Source organism: Onthophagus taurus, chromosome 7 (assembly GCF_036711975.1).
Source record: "Onthophagus taurus isolate NC chromosome 7, IU_Otau_3.0, whole genome shotgun sequence".
Taxonomy (NCBI): Eukaryota; Metazoa; Arthropoda; class Insecta; order Coleoptera; family Scarabaeidae; genus Onthophagus; species Onthophagus taurus.
In genome coordinates this window covers 20,624,729-20,642,423 of record NC_091972.1, presented here as the reverse complement: position 1 = coordinate 20,642,423, position 17,695 = coordinate 20,624,729, and the positions used below count along the sequence as shown (strand labels likewise).

Genomic DNA, 17,695 nt, shown 5'->3' with positions numbered 1-17,695 from the left:
CTAGAACTGATGGAGAAAGACGTTATGAATAAAAAAATATTCCTAATGCATCAAGAAATCATAATCCATAATTATTTCATGTTTATCTATCACCAGTTTCTAGTGATATAGCATAAATCACCAAATGTTAAAATTGAACGATTTTTCTTAATAAAATCAACTATTAACTATGACGTAAGTATTAAAACTGATGGAGAAAAACATTATGAATAAAGAACATTCCTAATGCATCGAGAAATCATAATCAATTCCATGTTTACCTCTCACCAGTTTCTAGTGATATAGCATAAATCACTAAATGTAAAAATTGGCCGATCTTCCTTAATAAAATCAACTATAGCATAAGTACTAGAACTAATAGAGAAAGACGTTATGAATAAAAAATATTCCTAATGCATCAAGACATCATAATCTGTAGATATTTCGTGTTTATCTATCACCAATTTCTACTGATATAGCATAAATCACAAAATGTTAAAATTGGACGATTTTTCTTAATAAAATCAACTGTAACGTAAGTAGTAAAATTGATGAAGAAAGACGTTGTGAATAAAAATGTTCATAGTGAATCGAGAAATCATAATCTATTTCATATTTACTTATCACCAGTTTCTAGTGATATAGCATAAATCACTAAATATAAAAATTGGCCGATCTTCCTTAATAAAATCAACTATAGCATAAGTACTAGAACTAATAGAGAAAGACGTTATGAATAAAAAATATTCCTAATGCACAAAGACATCATGATCTGTAGCTATTTCGTGTTTATCTATCACCAATTTCTACTGATATAGCATAAATCACAAAATGCAAAAATTGTCCAATGTTCCTTAATAAAATCAACTATAACCTAAGTACTAAAACTAATGGAGAAAGATGTTAGTAATAAAAATATTCCTAATGTATCAATAAATCATAATCCATAATTATTTCATATTTATTTATCACCAATTTCTAGTAATAAGGAATAAATCACAAATTGTCAAAATTGTACGACTTTTCTTAATAAAATCAACTATAACCTAAGTACTAAAACTCATGGATAAAGACGTTATAAATAAAAAATATTCCTAATGCATCTATAAATCATAATCCATAATTATTAAGTATTTATCTATTACCAATTTCTGATGATATAGCATAAATCACAAATTGTCAAAATTGTACGACTTTTCTTAATAAAATCAACTATAACGTAAGTACTAAAACTCATGGAGAAAGATGTTATGAATAAAAAACATACCTAATGCATCAATAAATCATAATCCAGAATTATTTCGTATTTATCTATTACCAGTTTCTAGTGATATAGCATAAATCCACAAAATGTCAAAATTAGACGATTTTTCTTAATAGAATCAACTATAACCTAAGTACTAAAACTGATGGAATAAATAATATTCCGAATGCATCAATAAATCATAATCCAGAATTGTTTCGTAAAAACATATAACATTTTCGATTATCATTCCAACAAGCTTTTTATTTTCGGTTTTCAGTTCATTTCTGAGTGATAAATTTAAATTTTTTTAGAAGATTATATTCTACGGTAAAAGATAGCCACACTGAATTATAAGTAATGTTGAGAAGGAATCGTTAAAGTTTATAAAACTAGTATTTTGTAGGTACCTGTTATTTTTCAAATTTATTAACTGTTCAAAGGAACAACATACAAATACTTGTTACATACTTATGTACAAATACTTGTCAACAGGTACAAGTATCGATTAACACCTGTAATCCAGTCACTTTGCGGTTCTTTGTGTAAGTGTCCACATTTCTCCTTCATACACTAGTACTTTTTTATACAGATTTTGGTTTTTCTGTAAATATCTCTGGATTTTTGTATTAGCAGTGTGGTGTAATATGTTTGCTGCATTTATTCTCTTAATCACCTCCATTCCTTCGTCGTTGTCATGTAACATGTTCGATCTTCGGTATGTGAATTCTTGTTCTACTTCAAAGTTGCATTTGTCCATTGTAATGTTTCGTCGTATCCGATTTCATGATTGCCTGCTCTGCACTAGGAGTATATTTTTTTCTCATTGACTTTCAGGTCTATTTCCTTACCTGCGCTTTTTCTTAGCATCCTTATTACAGTTTTCATGCCCAGGTTAAAGAGCATTTACCCTAATTCAGGCCTTTATTTACTTAAATTTTTTTTGTTTCTCCGATTTTTCTACCAATACTCTTTGTTGTATTACTCTTTGTTATGTATAACTGAAATCCCAGTAAATACATAGGTCAATGGAAATTGGACAGCCAGGATGCTATTGCCGTTTGATCAGTTCTGGATAATAGCACATATTACAATTGTATAGTACAAGATCCGCTTGCTGGAACTAACATTATTAGAGTTTATTGCAGCAATAACCAATTCTTTAATAACTACATAGAAAATTAAGCACTACAAGACAATATATTCACATCTACATCTAATCGTCTTCCTCATTATTAAGATTTTTAACTTTTCGGATTTTATTTTGCTTTAAACAGATGAACCATTCATGGTTTCAAAATTCATGTAATGATCACTGGTTTAAGCACGTCTCGAAGATATTTCAACTTCCCATAGATTACACTTTGAGTAGAATCTTTCTGCATAAAGATGTATCTTGATAATTATGTTATCTTGATAATCTTCATCCAAATTTTCTAGTGATATATTTAATATTTCGCTATCTCTAAAGACAACAAAGATATTAAATAAAAGATATAAAAATTTGTTGCTGAGAGGATTGTTGTCGTCGCACGAATTTTTTTTTCCTAATGCAAGTTGCTATATTTTATACGCTGACGTCAATCCATCTGGTCGTTCTTTTATACATGCGACCAACCCCTTTCTTTCTCTTGTATATTATCCGCAAATTGTGATTATGAATATGTAACATTTGTATGATTAGCATTTTTTTAACGTTGCGACATTGACATTGTTTCACGGTCAAGCCGCGTGTTACGCACTTATGCCACGTGATTACCATCAGAAAAACTTCAACATTTCTCTTGCATAAGTATCCATAAAAAAAGACCATAATAAAATAGCCTATTTAGCATATTTAAATGAGTGGTCGGCCGTTACTATTATTGATTTTACGGAAATCCCCTTATTAAAAAGAAAAATATAAAACTATAAAAAAGTAACAAAATAGTTAAAATCGTTCAAGTGAATAAGTAATTGTTGGTTATAATTTATGATAGGTACATACAGCATAAATATGGTACAAATGTGACCAGATTATATATAGTATATACAATTTACGATAATTTTAAAACAATATTCATTTAAACCATTACAAACTTTCAAGGTTGAATTTTGATTACGTATCACAAACATTTTGCAAACTTCCTTTTATGCTGTGGTGTCTAAAGATTCAAAAACCAGTTGAGTCATCTAAAATATTTATCCCACAAAAAATATACCTGCTCTTTATAGGTGATAATGAATAATCTCTATTGATTTTATATAACGTTTTCTAAATATGTTTATTTCATGGTCATCGACCGGTTTAAGGTCACTTAAATACATATCTAATAAGTAATTTAAACACTACATTTATGTAAACAGGTACTTACTTAAACAATTTCACCAATAACTATCGATGTTTACATTAAGTGTTTCAAACAAGTTTATGAAATAATTAAGAATTTAAATAGAAAAATTTGTACTTTAGTTAAAATATGAGTTATGTCATTAAATTTTTACTCAATAATAATTATAAATTAAACCAATTATATCAGTGCAATCTGATTTTAGAAGAGAGTTCGGGAAAAAATATTGCAACCAAAGCAAATTGAGAAGGAATTGGTGAATCAAGGCTACTGCTTAAAAGACAAATATTTTTGTTGTTCTTCTTCTTCCACTGTTTTAGAATTCAGTGATCGTCGCTGGGTAAATACCCGTCGGGTAGGTATTTATAAAATGGGTATTTATCCGGGTGTTTACCCCGGGCTAGGGTAAATACCCAATCAGTACGCATAAAAGTTCTTAATAACGTTAATCTTAAACAACTTTCGTCGATTCTTACCGGGATATATACTATATTGCATACATAATGGGCAATAAACGCTAAATAATATTTATATATTCAACGTTTATTGTTTTATTTGTATGAGTTTTTCTATAAATAACCATTGTCATTGATTTTTATTAAAGAAGAACTTTTATTTTTGAAATAAACTTGTTTATTTTTTAGTGGTTTTTATCTTGGGTAAATATGCAATAGCAATAGTTTTTAAGACAAACAAGTTTGGAGAAAATTTGTTAATCCAATCAAAAACTGTTGCTTTAATCAAAGTTTTGTAAGAGACCAATTGATAGAAATTGATCACGTTACACGAAAATACTGCCCGTTTGACAAAATTAGCAGTGGTGTTGAAAATATTTTTAAAAAAGGGCTTTTTATTGCAGATAATGTTTAATTTTAAAGAAACTTTGACCCGCTATATCTCGTTAAGGAAGCATTTGCGACCCCATGTATATTAAGACTTTTCATCTTAATTTTTGATGTATTACCTGCCCTAGAAATCTGTCAGCGGTTTTTTGAATCACCTTCTATATCCGTGGGTATTTAACAGCACAGTGATCACATCTAATATCTCGAGAACTATAACATGTTTTGAAAAATTGCTTTTTCGTTGGAAAGACAATTTGACTCATTTGACTAGATAGGTTGAACACTTCATAATGATTTATTGAAATTCCGATTTATTGCGATATTTTGAAAATTTGGTGGTAATTTATCTCCCTAGAAAATAAAAGAAAACTCGTATTTTAAAAAATAATATCTCAAAAACTAAAAGAGATTTGAAAATCCGTTAACTGCATGGAAAACTTATAATTTGCAAAACAAGTACTGATAAATTCATAATGAGAGAGAGAAATAATCCTTTATTGGCTCTTTATTAGGCTCTGGTCTTTCTGCCTTTACAAAAGTACTTATACACAACATCCGGATACAGGATCATCCATGACAACCGTCCATTAGAACTACACATAGAACGTTTGGTCACTTTACTACGGCACGCTAACTTTTCGAAATCTGAAAGTACCATAACTTCATTTTTTTAAATGGCACTCCTCATATTTTATTACTTAGTCGTCTTCGGTTTCTCATTTTACATCTTTTATATCCCATATGTCCTATAACTTACATTTATAGTTTGGGAGATATTAGGGTTTTTTGAAAAATGCACACATAGCAACACAGATTCAAATAAATTTCATTACTAAATCCAGAATGTGGCATTGTTTGAGGACAGATCACTACTAAAAGTAACCTAGTCATCACACCAACAGAAATAAATCATAGCTATAGCAAATGTCAAACTGTTTATATTTTCCTTACTGATCCTCCGATAATACATAAACACCACAACACAACATCCCCAACACAAAATTTTTTTCCGGCGGTCAGAGTAGATGATTTATAATTATAGAAAGTAACGTTGTGGTTAAGATTTTTGATTATAAAAAATAGTAGTGTATGTAACATACAAGTGGCCTAAAATTGAACAAAAATTTCAAAAGTGTAATGAAATACAGGCTGTTCCATTTGAAATATGAAAATTGTTACTTCTTCCGGTGTAACCACAAGTACACAAGTACCCGGAACCTAAAAATATTTTCGTAAAAAGCTGACATCAAACATCACAAGTCTGCAAATTTTCAAACGCCCACTTCATATGGTTATTCACTAGGTCACACTAGGTATTCATGGCACACTAGGCTAAATATTGATATGATATGTAAAAAAATTAAGTTATGCCACTTCCAAATTTCGAAAAGTTAACGTGCCGTAGTAAAGTGACCAAACGTTCTAGATAGCCGTACTCGGCACCAAGACATACTCCATCATGTTGCTTAAGCATGTTCTGAATCCTAAATTGATATCCCAAAAATCGAGTGTTCTCTGATTTTTTGAACAAATTTCTGCTGGAGCAGATTTTTCTAGAAAAATTCCTATAACTTGAGAACGGCAGAATCAAATTGCAAAAAGGAAAGTTATTCATAAACCTTGAAAACAGACAAATCCAAATATGTAAAAATATACAGGCTGTTCCATTTAAAAAAATAAAGTAGATGGTGACTTCCGATATAACCAGAAGTGTTAGTAATCTGAAAATATTTTAGTCGAAGAGAACGCAATTAATAATACTTAAATTTGAATTGTCAAATTTTTATTTTAGCCAGAACCTGTATAATTCTAATGGACGGTCGTCGTAAACAGTGTTGCCGTTTCGGTACAATTGTACTGAAATCAGTACATTGTTAGGGAATGTGATAAATACCGTTCAAAAATGATAAAAGTAATACATTTTATAAGTTTTCTTTCAACTTATGACTTAAAAAAAAAGTCTCCAATATTTCCTCTCAGAATTCAGTACATTTTGTTCATTTTCAGTACGCATTTTTGGTACATTTATTTTCTTCGGTGCGGCAACACTGGTCGTGGATGACCCTATATACAGGGTGATTCTCAACTTATACGCATAAACTTGGGGATTTATTCCTCCATGACAAATAATGACTAATAGATGAAAAAAATTATAGTAAAAGTTTTTTAGTTACTCTTTAGATACTCTTGCTTAATAACAGTCAAAAATTATTAATAATCATCAACAATTATGAGGATTCACTGTAAATGAAACTTACTAGTTCTCAAAGCCAACTTTTAGAACAATTTTAGCTAAACATGGCGGCACATAGCGGTACATGGCACGATATTTTATTTTTTTACACGGAAACTATTAACTTTAAGAAAAATACTAAAGAGACAAAAAAGTACCACTAAAGAATGAGCTTTAGAACCCATATTTTTTTATGTTAATATTCCATAGCGTTAAGAACTTTTTTTAAAAAAAATCAAGGGGGTGGTGAATTTCATCCCCTTAGAGGGCGCTGGGGAAGTTTAAGGTATGGCTGAAAATAAGGTCTTAACCGATAGTAAATACGTACAAAGTTTCAAATTCTACGGTTTACTTACAGCGGAAATACAAAACAAAATGTAAATTTTTGGCTCAACCTTGATCGCTTATAACTCGAAAACAAAAGCGTTACGACCTTATGTTTATATAAAAAAAATTGGTGTTATTTTGGGAAGTACTACATCCTAGTAAAGTTTCCCGATTAAAAACTGAACAACCCTGCAGAATTACCTACAAGTTGTAGTTGTTGTGTATGCCGTTATACATATTTTAACTATACAGTGCTAGCGTAAAGTAACCCCCCCCCCTGTTTAACTTCTGAACAGATTGAGATATCAATATGAACAAAAAAACGTCAGTTTCTATATTTTATCAGCACAAATATTTTCTTATGGAAAATTTTGGTATCACTTTTAGTTTTTCCGGAAAATGGAACAGCTTTGTTTTTTTAAATGGAACACCCAGTATATTATGGTATCTTTCGAAAGAATAAAACAATACGAATTCAACGATACCTCACAATCAAATATCGGTTTATTAGTTTTTTACATAAAAATTAAACAAAATGCGGAATTTCGCCGGAAAAACCAACGTATCTTCGTTGACTACCTGTCGAGATACAATGGGCCAGATAAATGGTGGATGGTCAGTTAAAGGTCGGTCTACGCTCGGATTAAACAGGGTTAAAATCAGCAATACAGAAACGTGTTTTGTAATGAGTCAATATTGGATTCAAACTCCCTAAAACCGACACTTGCAAAACATGTGACTTTCTCAACATACAAATAAAACACGCTTTGAGTAAAGGCGAATTAGCAGACACCTTTAAGACTGAACTTGAACTACATTATTGTAGGGCAGAAGAGCTACAAACAAGTCTCAAAGAAGAAATAGAAAAAGCTAAAAACACACGAGATACCCTCGTCTTAAGTTTCGATTTACAGCAGGCTCTACCAGTACCAAATTTAACGGTTGGACCTGCTTTTTATCTAAGAAAAGCGTGGACTTACAACTTAGGAATACATGACTGTATAGAGGATAGAGGATATATGTACATGTGGCCTGAAAATGTAGCCAAGCGAGGCAGCGATGAAATTGCTAGCATTTTATACAAACATTTTAAGAAAAATTGCAATGATCAGTATGCAAAGCTTATTGTATATAGTGATAATTGCGCAGGTCAAAATAAAAATTGGACCATTGTTTGTTTATGGCAACAACTAATACGAGAAAATTTTTTTAAGAGCATAGAGCACAGATTTTTAGTAGTCGGTCACACGCATCTTCCATCTGATCGTGATTTTGCAGTTATAGAAAAATACAAGCGCAACTATTTAAAACAAGTATATTGTCCTGAGGACTGGTACCAAGCTGTTTTAAAAGCAAAAAGGAAGAATCCTTTCAATGTTATTATACTTGAACAAGAAGACATTTTATCTTTTAAAGACCTATAGATGAAAATAACAAAAAAAACTGCGGCTGATAATAAGGATAAGCTGAATTTCAGTAAAATCTGTGCTTTTAAATTTGTACAAGACAATCCAAATGTAATGTTCTTTAAACACATTTGGAACGAAGAATATAAAACAGTAAATATAGGTAAAAGAGGTATAAGAAGATCTGTAAATATGTTAATAAAAGATTTAAAAAAGAAAATATGATGCTCCCATTCAATTAAACCAAAAGAAACTCTCCAATCTTTTCGCACTTCTAAAGTATATACCTCCGATTTATCAAAATTTTTATAGGGAGATTGGTGTTGGTGAAAATAATAATGTAAATAGTGCACCGACTATAGATTATGACATAGAACATTTAGACAACTTCAGCGACATTGACGACGAAAAGTAAAATAAAATTCATCTTAATTTATTAGAAAATTTAATAATGTTTATTGTGTGTTATTTTTTGTTTTTTTGTTTGTTGTGACTGTTTCATGAATTAAATGTGTTTTTGTTCTTATCTAGTTATTTTTATTTCAAATTTTCACTTATTTCAGACTCTTTAGTGTTGTCATTATGAATTTGATGTCTTAGGTAATAGCTACTGGACTACCTTCTCGACTTATCATTTTTGAATACATTTTCGTGTAATAAGGGTCTAAGCCACACTATTTTGACATAAATTAAATTTTGTCATTGAAAGCGCTGTTTTTCAAAAAAAACTTCAGTTTTCATCGAAGAGAAATAAGCAAGTTTCAAATAGTAAATGTTATAGAATTTTTATCTTACTTCTTATTATTTCACGATTTAATTACAAATTAAAATGTTGATTTTCTCAAAAAGTTAGTTGTGTGGCATGTACCGTTGTTGCTCTAACGTCTTCAATTAACAGAAGATGACCCTGATATAGAAGAACAGAATTTTGTGAGCTAATGACAAATATGGTTGAACGAAATCGATTATACTTGAAACATATTTGTTTCAGTGATGAATGTACTTTCTTTTTGGGTGGAAAATTGCATCGGCGTGATGTTAATCCACATGAATATCGTGACGTTATCACTCAATTTCATTAGAAAGTAAATGTTTTTTTTTCAAGACTTTTGCAAATTGTACAACAGAATTCTGACGATTTTGAAATGAAACTAGTGCTTCATCAAGACGGAGCACCTCCACATTATGCGCCAATGGTACGAAATTATCTTGATAAAAATTTTAATGGACAACAAGATCACCAGATCTGACACCTTTAGATTTCTTTTTATGGGGTTATTTAAAATCAAAGGTATATGAAATTCCGTTGGGTAGTATTGAGGATTTAAAACAAAAAATTATTGACGTCTGCCAAAATATTATATTGATCATCACATGTTAAGCCGTGTGAGAGAGGAAACACTACAAAGATGGTACCACTGCCTAGAAGTTCAAGGTAATCATATCGAACAATTTACTTAATATTTGATTCTTAATAAATAAAAAATTCTTTTATTATTCAATAACAACACTAAGCAAATTTTTCAACCGTTACCTATACTAGCAAAATCTTTAATAAGAAAATTTCATTTCTTATATTGACTTTTTTTCTTTATAAATATTTTTTGATAAAATATGATTAATTCATAAATTTAATATACTTCCAAACAACTTTTATTTCATTTCTAAAAAAAATAAGTAATTGAACTTGCAATTTTAAATCCGTCTTAGCTCGAGCGTATACCGACCGTACACCATTTACCTGGCCGATTGCATTTCGACAGGTAGTCGACGAAGATACGTTGGTTTTTCCGGCAAAATTCCGCATTTTGTTTAATTTTTATGCGAAAAACTAATAAACCGATATTTGATTGTGAGGTACCGTTGGATTCGTATTGTTTTCATCTTTCGGAAGATACCATAATATACTGGGTGTTCCATTTAAAAAAACAAAGTTGATCTATTTTCCGGAAAAACTAAAAGTGAAAATTTTCCATAAGAAAATATTTGTGTTGATAAAATATAGAAACTGACGTTTTTTTGTTCATAGTGATATCTCAATTTGTTCGGAAGTTAAACAGGGGGGGGGTTACTTTACGCTAGCACTGTATATATTAGTCAATCCAGATAGATAATAATTGAAATGGTTGAAATATTTACAATTTATAAACCTTTTATTTACTAAAATAGTTGTTAAATCTACAGTAGGTGTAGCTATATTAACGACAAGAACGATTAGTTAATTAGTTAATCCAGATAATTGAAATGGTTGAAATATTTATAATTTATAAATCTTTTATCTAATAAAATAGCTGTTTGATCTACATTAGATGCAGCTATATTAATCACAAGAACGATTAGATTATTTAACTATTGAATAGATGTAACAGCGTATTATGTAGTAGTTATACAGCGTGTCCCGTATCTTCCGCATCAGAGCATTATACGGTTGTAGGATACATTATTCTGAAGCGATCTTACTAATAAAATTTTTTCGAAATGTTTATAATAACCGCACGGGAACTGTTTAAAGGAACTGTTTTTCGTCCAATCAGCAGATCGCAAATCAGACTCAGGTAATCGGTGCCACCCTCGGCCGGTCCGCTACGCCGATGATAACTCGTTTCCCTCGTGTACTCACCAATAAATTCGTCATGGAAAGAGAAATAAACTTTTTCGATGAATCAAAGTTGTCCGTTATTGGTCGTCGTTAAACAGTTCCCGTGCGGTTATTATAAACATTTCGAAAAAATTTTATTAGAAAGATCGCTTCAGAATAATGTATTCTACAACCGTATAATGCTCTGATGCGGAAGATACGGGACACGCTGTATAATCTAATCTGTAGTTGAAATATCTAATTTATAAATATTTTATGTTTTTCAACAAAAGAAATAGATACTTTAACTACTATTGCTTTAACTAATCGAAAAACATAAAAATACCTATCCACAAACATTCATTTGACTAATACTTCATATAGTCTAGCTACTTTTTCGACAACTAATGTGAAATAGCTATTTGATCACATTATTTTTCTCTGTGTGTATTTAGTTGTAATTAGTGATGTAAAGTTTAGTTACTTTTTAGTATTATTAACTATCCGTTACTTTCAGAAAAAGTATTCGTTACTTTGTACTCGTTACAAATAATCGTTCGTAAAGCGTTCGAGTACTCGTTTGCGCTCGAGGTTCGATTACTAGTTTGCGATAGAGTACCTAGTCGTTTTAGTTGCACTACATACTTACAAGAATTTATTTTATCTACGACTGCTTGGATAAGTCATCATTACCGCACTCATTTGAGGTGATTTGAGTTACGTAATGAAGTTCATTACCGCACTGGTTTGATTACGTAACGCATTTTTAGCCTAATTAGAACAGACTTAATTTATTGAAACGAGCAACAATACAAAAGAAAAAGTGCTATCTACTTACAGAGAAGCAATACTATTTATTATAAACATTAATTGTTATGTTTTTACATTTCAAAACACTTATTCCAGATGAGTAAACATGTTGTTAAAACTGACAATTCAAAATTGTCAACAATCATTTTTGTCATCATCAAATATTTTTATAAATGTCAAATAAACTTTTTTAAAGAAATTGATTTTTTAGTAATTTTTAGCAGTCGTAGATAAAATGCTGTATATCACACGTGGGCTAGAGCATAATTACAGTACTCGTGTGATTACACGACTCGGTCTACGACCTCGTCGTGCAATTCTCCACACTCGTACTGTAATTATGTTTCTAGCCCACTTGTAATATAAATAACTATTATATTACACTTATTTTTGAAAACAAATACTGTACGTATATAATATTGTGTTTGTTACGCTACTATGCACTGTGCACTAATATCAAAAAATAGAGTGTAGGTTATGAGATTTACTTTTTCACTGCGTATTATAACGAAGAATTTTTCTTAATTATTATTACTTAATTATTAATAACTTACGTTTCTCTTATTATATAACAAAAATATTTGAAAGTAGTAACACATTAACAATGGAAAACAAAAGTTCTTCTATAAAACAAGCAATATTATAACTTATTATTGCAATATAGAAATAAAATTTTTTGCACATTTCGACTTTTAACCTTCGAGCGGGCGCGCTGTTATAAAATTTATCACAATCTTCGTTTTTTTAATATATTTCCTTATATAATGCATTTGAAACGATTTAACGCTAATGTATTCGTGTAACCATGTATTTTGAACATTATGATGTGAAAATTAAAGAAAAAAAACTATTGTCGTCGTTTTTACGGCAGAAAAAGGTGTAAAAAATAAGAAATTTACACATTAATTGCTGATTGATAAGGCCGTATTTATATTATGGGATGAATTTATGGTGTAAATGTATTATAAACACGTTTCGAGTCATATGTGAAAGTTTTTGGGTTGTTTGCAGACTTTAGAAAAATACAGGTCCGTAATGAAAGTTTTGTCGGAATCGGAATTTTTTGCTTCATCTGTTCAATATTTCAAACTTTTAATTTTTTCACTAGTTTGTATAAAAATTCAATATATTCAGGTTTCTTGCGTGTAAATAAGAGATCTGTTGGGACCGGAAACTAAATTTTAAAACGCCATGAGGGTTTGTTTGCACAGGCCGTAATTATTTTTTAGGAGTTATTTACGATTAGTTTTTATGCGTAGGTAATCCTTGGAGGATTTCGGAGTATATTTAGAATACGGTTGTCAATATATAAGTTTAGAGATCAGCGTTACGGTCATTGTGTAAAATGTCGTTGGAGCGAAAAGAAGTCGTCTTATTCAAAAGTTTTTGTGTTGAAAAAAATATTGAGTGTGTTAAAATATAATAGATAAATGATGGCAGCACCAGAAATATTATCTAAAAGTGACATTGAAAACAACATTCAAGGACTATTTGATAAACCGCAAAAAGAAGAAGAAGATAGTGAAGCCGGAAGTGATTTGAGTGATGAAGAAATTGAAGTGAATAATTTTGACAGCGCATCTGAAGAGGATAATTCTTCTGAAAAGGATGAAGAAAGCATTGAGACATGTATTGAAGATTTTTATGTTGGAAAAGACAATCTCAGCATGTGGAAAAGAACAAAATACGCAAAATCAAGTCGAACTAAAAATATTAACATAATAAAAGAAGTTTCAGGTCCTACTTGTGGTGTAAAAAATCTTAGTGAATTAGAACTATTTCAAAAAATTATCGATAGTATAATGCTTGAAAATATTGTGACACATAGAAATACTTATATAGAATCTCTGAGATCAAATCGTGATTACACACGAAGCAGAGATATCAAAGATACCAACATAAACGAATTATTGGCTTATTTTGGAATACTTTTCTTAATAGGTATTAAAAAGTCATATTTTGCCAATGTAAAAGAAATTTGGAGCAGCGATGGAACAGGTATTCAAATGGTTAGAGCAGTGATGAGCTACAAACGATTTTTGTTTTTAACTCGATCTCTCCGCTTTGATGATAAAGTTACAAGAGCGATAGGCGTAAAATTGTTTCTTCGAGAAATTTCTAGAAAACAGCCAACGTGTTTCAAGTTAGGTGAATTCGTCCCAATAGACGAAATGTTGCATCCTTTCCGAGGTAGATGTGCATGGATACAGTATATTCCAAGCAAACCCGCTAAATATGGAATAAAAATGTATGCACTTTGCGATGTGAAAACTTTTTATGCATACAACACAGAAATTTATTGCGGCAAGCAACCAGATGGTCCGTATATGGTATCTAACAAACCGATGGATATTGTAAAGCGATTGGTAAAACCAATAGAAAATTCAAACAAATGTTACTACTGACAACTATTATACCAGCGTAATTATAATTAATAGCAGATTATTTACTACACAAGAAATTTGTTTAGACTGTAAAAATGAATCTGATTCAAATTAAAATATAAAATGTTTAACAATCACAAATCGTCAAAATCGCAACAACCTTGAAATGTCGCAAAATGTAAAATATAAATGCGTATGTTTTTTAATAATTTATTTGTTTTTTAATATTTATTTATTATTTTATTTGTTTTTTTATTAGTTTGTTAATGTTTTTTGATTTTTAAAAATGAATTCATTTCATTGATTTCATTTTATGTTAACAGTTACTTAATACATATTAAATACTTCTACTCTAGTAAAATGTGTGTTTTTTTAAATAACCTAATACATACTTATTAATGCGAACCCGTTGTCATAAAATGTATTTGTTATATTCCGCTTTTGTTATAAAATCGAGCGCGCCCGCTCGAAAATTGATACGGACCTGTGTTATAAATTTTATACACAGCGCGCCCGCTCGTGTTACAAAATCGAGCGCGCCCGCTCGAAGGTTAAGTAAGGATTTCGCCTATCCGACAATACTTGGCCAGCTTTGAAAAAAGTAACTGTTAGATCCAAAGTAACTGGTACCAATGTGATACGGTAACAGTTACTTCTAATCTCGCGGAGTAACGAGTACTCGTGTAACGAATAGTATCCTTTTTTTACATCACTAGTGGGAAGGTTTGATGTATTGATTCCGATGTTGAAAAATATACCTAGATGATCTCAACATAAGTCTCCAGTTGTGGCTATGTGGGTAATGATATTTTTGAGATTATCGGTATGGATCATAATGTCCGTTGGGTTTGTATGCCTTTTTATGACATTTCATAATGATTTACAGAAATTCCATATTATTATGATTTTTTTGAAAATAATTGCATAACCCGAAAAACGAGTAAATGATATTATGATATTTAAAGATTAATATCTCAGAAACTAAAAGATATTTTGAAAATTCATTTCTTTCATTGGAAATCTGAATTCTTTACATTCAATTTACACTACGTCGAGCCTAATAAAATTAGTTGTAATACAAATAAGAAAAAAAATCTTCGTACAATCACTAGTCAATTCTATTTTGAAGAAGTGTGTAAAATTTCAATACGATAAGTCCATTAGTTTTGGAGAATCATGTGTAACGACTCCAAAAATAATGCTTAAAAAACACAGTTAAAGTTTCGTCGATTTTAGCGCCATAAAATAAAAGGCGTCCTTTTGTTTCTGCCTAAGTCGAATTCTTCCTTCGAGTTCTGGTCTTAGCTTTTTTCTCACCTATCAGTATACGATGCTCATCCTCTTTCCGTGTCTACTTGTGGCAATTTTGGCCAAAAAATTAATAAAGCAGATTCCTTCGTTGAAAGTACTCGCCGTAAGTATTGCAGCAGTTCCAACTATTTCAGAACCAGTAGGAAGTATTTTTGTAATGATTTTCAAAATTAACTGATTAAGGCGTTCGTTCTTATTTTGGGTAAAGCCACCAACACATCGCTCTAGAAGCACATCCTTACCAAAACAGCATTTGGAAATGGAGCATAATTGGGTTTGAAAAATGCATCCTTGATTTCTGTAGTTTTAGGATTAAGTGGTTCTTTCCTTTTCCTAGGTCTATATTTTCTTCTAACACCTTTTACTCGGTCAACTCTACTAATTTTAGGCATTTCGCAAAAAAACAAGTAAAAATCTCAGTAAAAAGTCACAACGCCTTAATAACCAATTAAGGATGACTTCCAAAAAGATAGAAAGATAGCTAGTAGTTCGTATCATAAGAAATATAAGCAGAACATGAATGGGAAAAACAAGTCTTTATGGCTTCCACAAAGAAGAAGAAATCAGCATTAAATGTAAAATCCAATTAGAGTGAACACAAAAAAAATCATAACATAACAAATTAATCTTTGAAACACAACCATCAACATTCAACATTATCGTTATTTTAGCATAATCTAGATATAGTCACAATCTGAGATTCTGCCCAAATATTTAAAAATTTATTATTATTTTATATTTTTTTGTTTTAGATGCTGGAGCTGCATCCTTAAATAATATTACCGGCGCATCCAATTCCAGTTCAGAAGCATTTCAAGGTCAAACAATTCCCACATGTGTTTATCTTCACGATAAAGTAGCTGTTATGTTAGATATGGAAGATTCGCCAGGAGCAACCGTTGAGATGATATGTTCAGCAATTATTAATAGTGATGAATTAGGATTAAATAAACAAATTACCCCGCAACTTTTTACGTTGTGGATGACCAGCAAATTATTAGAATTACAATTAAAGCCAACCCAAAAACCTTATGAAATCCGGAAATCTTGGAAATCATTGATTAGTAAATTTAGTCATGGTTCGTGTAGTAGGCAAGAAAGAGATGAACCGATGATTTATTTTCAAAGAAATGTGTTTTTTCCTCAATATTTAGAAGAAAAAATAAAGTATTAGTATCCTAAAATAATAATTTTTTTTAAGGAAATAATTTTTTAGGGATCAAAGAATTTTAGAATTATTATACGAAGAGGCTAAACATAACATTTTAGAAGGAAGATATCCTTGCGAAGTTGGTCATTACATAATGTTAGGTGGAATTCAAGCAAGAATTGAATTAGGTCCTTATAATCCTCAAGTTCATTCGACGCATTATTTCCGTGAAGAACAGTATAAATATCTTCCTATTCACGTTAGGAAAAGTTCTACCTGGACTTGGTTACCGATTAGTTCAAAGAATTCGGCGGAAGTCAGGCTTTTGGAACAATTTAAAAGAATACCGACATCCGCTACTAACCGAAAATTAATGAGAAAATACTTAGAATTTTGTTGGTCATTACCATTTTATGGATCTACATTTTTCGAAGGACAAATTGAGCAACCCGTTCGAGGTTTAACCAGTTTGATAACGCGACAAGATATTCCCGTTTTAGTTGCGATAAACGCTAAAGGATTATATGTTATAGACGATATAGAATGTGTAAATATTTTTAAATTAATTATAACAATTAATTTTTTTGTAGACTGTTCTTCTTGGTTTAAGATACGAAGAATTTAGCTGGGATTACGCGAGACCTTCCAAAGAACACGATCCGAACTGTTTTCCATGTTTATTTTTGCAATTTCTAGTCGTTGAAAGTGGAGTAAGAGTTTCGAAAATATTACAAATATTTTCACGGCAAGGTTCTTTAATGGACACTTTAATATCTGGATTTGTCCAACAAATTAAAGAGAAAGCAGCCGATGAAAGTGATCGACCGTATATGAATCAAGTTATTGGAGAAGGTTACCTCATTTACCTCCTTTACAATTAAAAATTACATAATAATTTTTTTTAGATACTCACGCCCCTATAACCATAGCAAACCCTCAACATCCCTTAACAAATTTACCATCACTTACGAATAAATTAAGTCGTTTAACTTTAGCTACTTTTGATGAGGACGGACATTGTATAGGACAAATGGGATCGTGGTCGTTTAGTTATTAAGATTTCTTTTGTATTTATGAATAAAATTAAATTTTATTGAAA

The 17,695-nt window shown here is 30.6% G+C and overlaps 1 protein-coding gene across 2 annotated transcripts in view; it reads left to right on the top strand.

Annotated features, from left to right (window-relative positions):
• LOC111424653 (FERM domain-containing protein 8 Bili) overlaps positions 1 to 17,695 on the top strand; it is a 39,831-nt gene extending 22,136 nt beyond the window's left edge. For both annotated transcript variants that reach the window (XM_023058272.2, XM_071197648.1), the window contains 4 exons: positions 16,199 to 16,613; positions 16,663 to 17,143; positions 17,187 to 17,448; positions 17,502 to 17,695. In XM_023058272.2, coding sequence (XP_022914040.1) covers positions 16,199 to 16,613; positions 16,663 to 17,143; positions 17,187 to 17,448; positions 17,502 to 17,653 — 1,310 coding nt within the window. In that variant the 3' untranslated portion in view covers positions 17,654 to 17,695. The remainder of the gene's footprint in view (positions 1 to 16,198; positions 16,614 to 16,662; positions 17,144 to 17,186; positions 17,449 to 17,501) is intronic.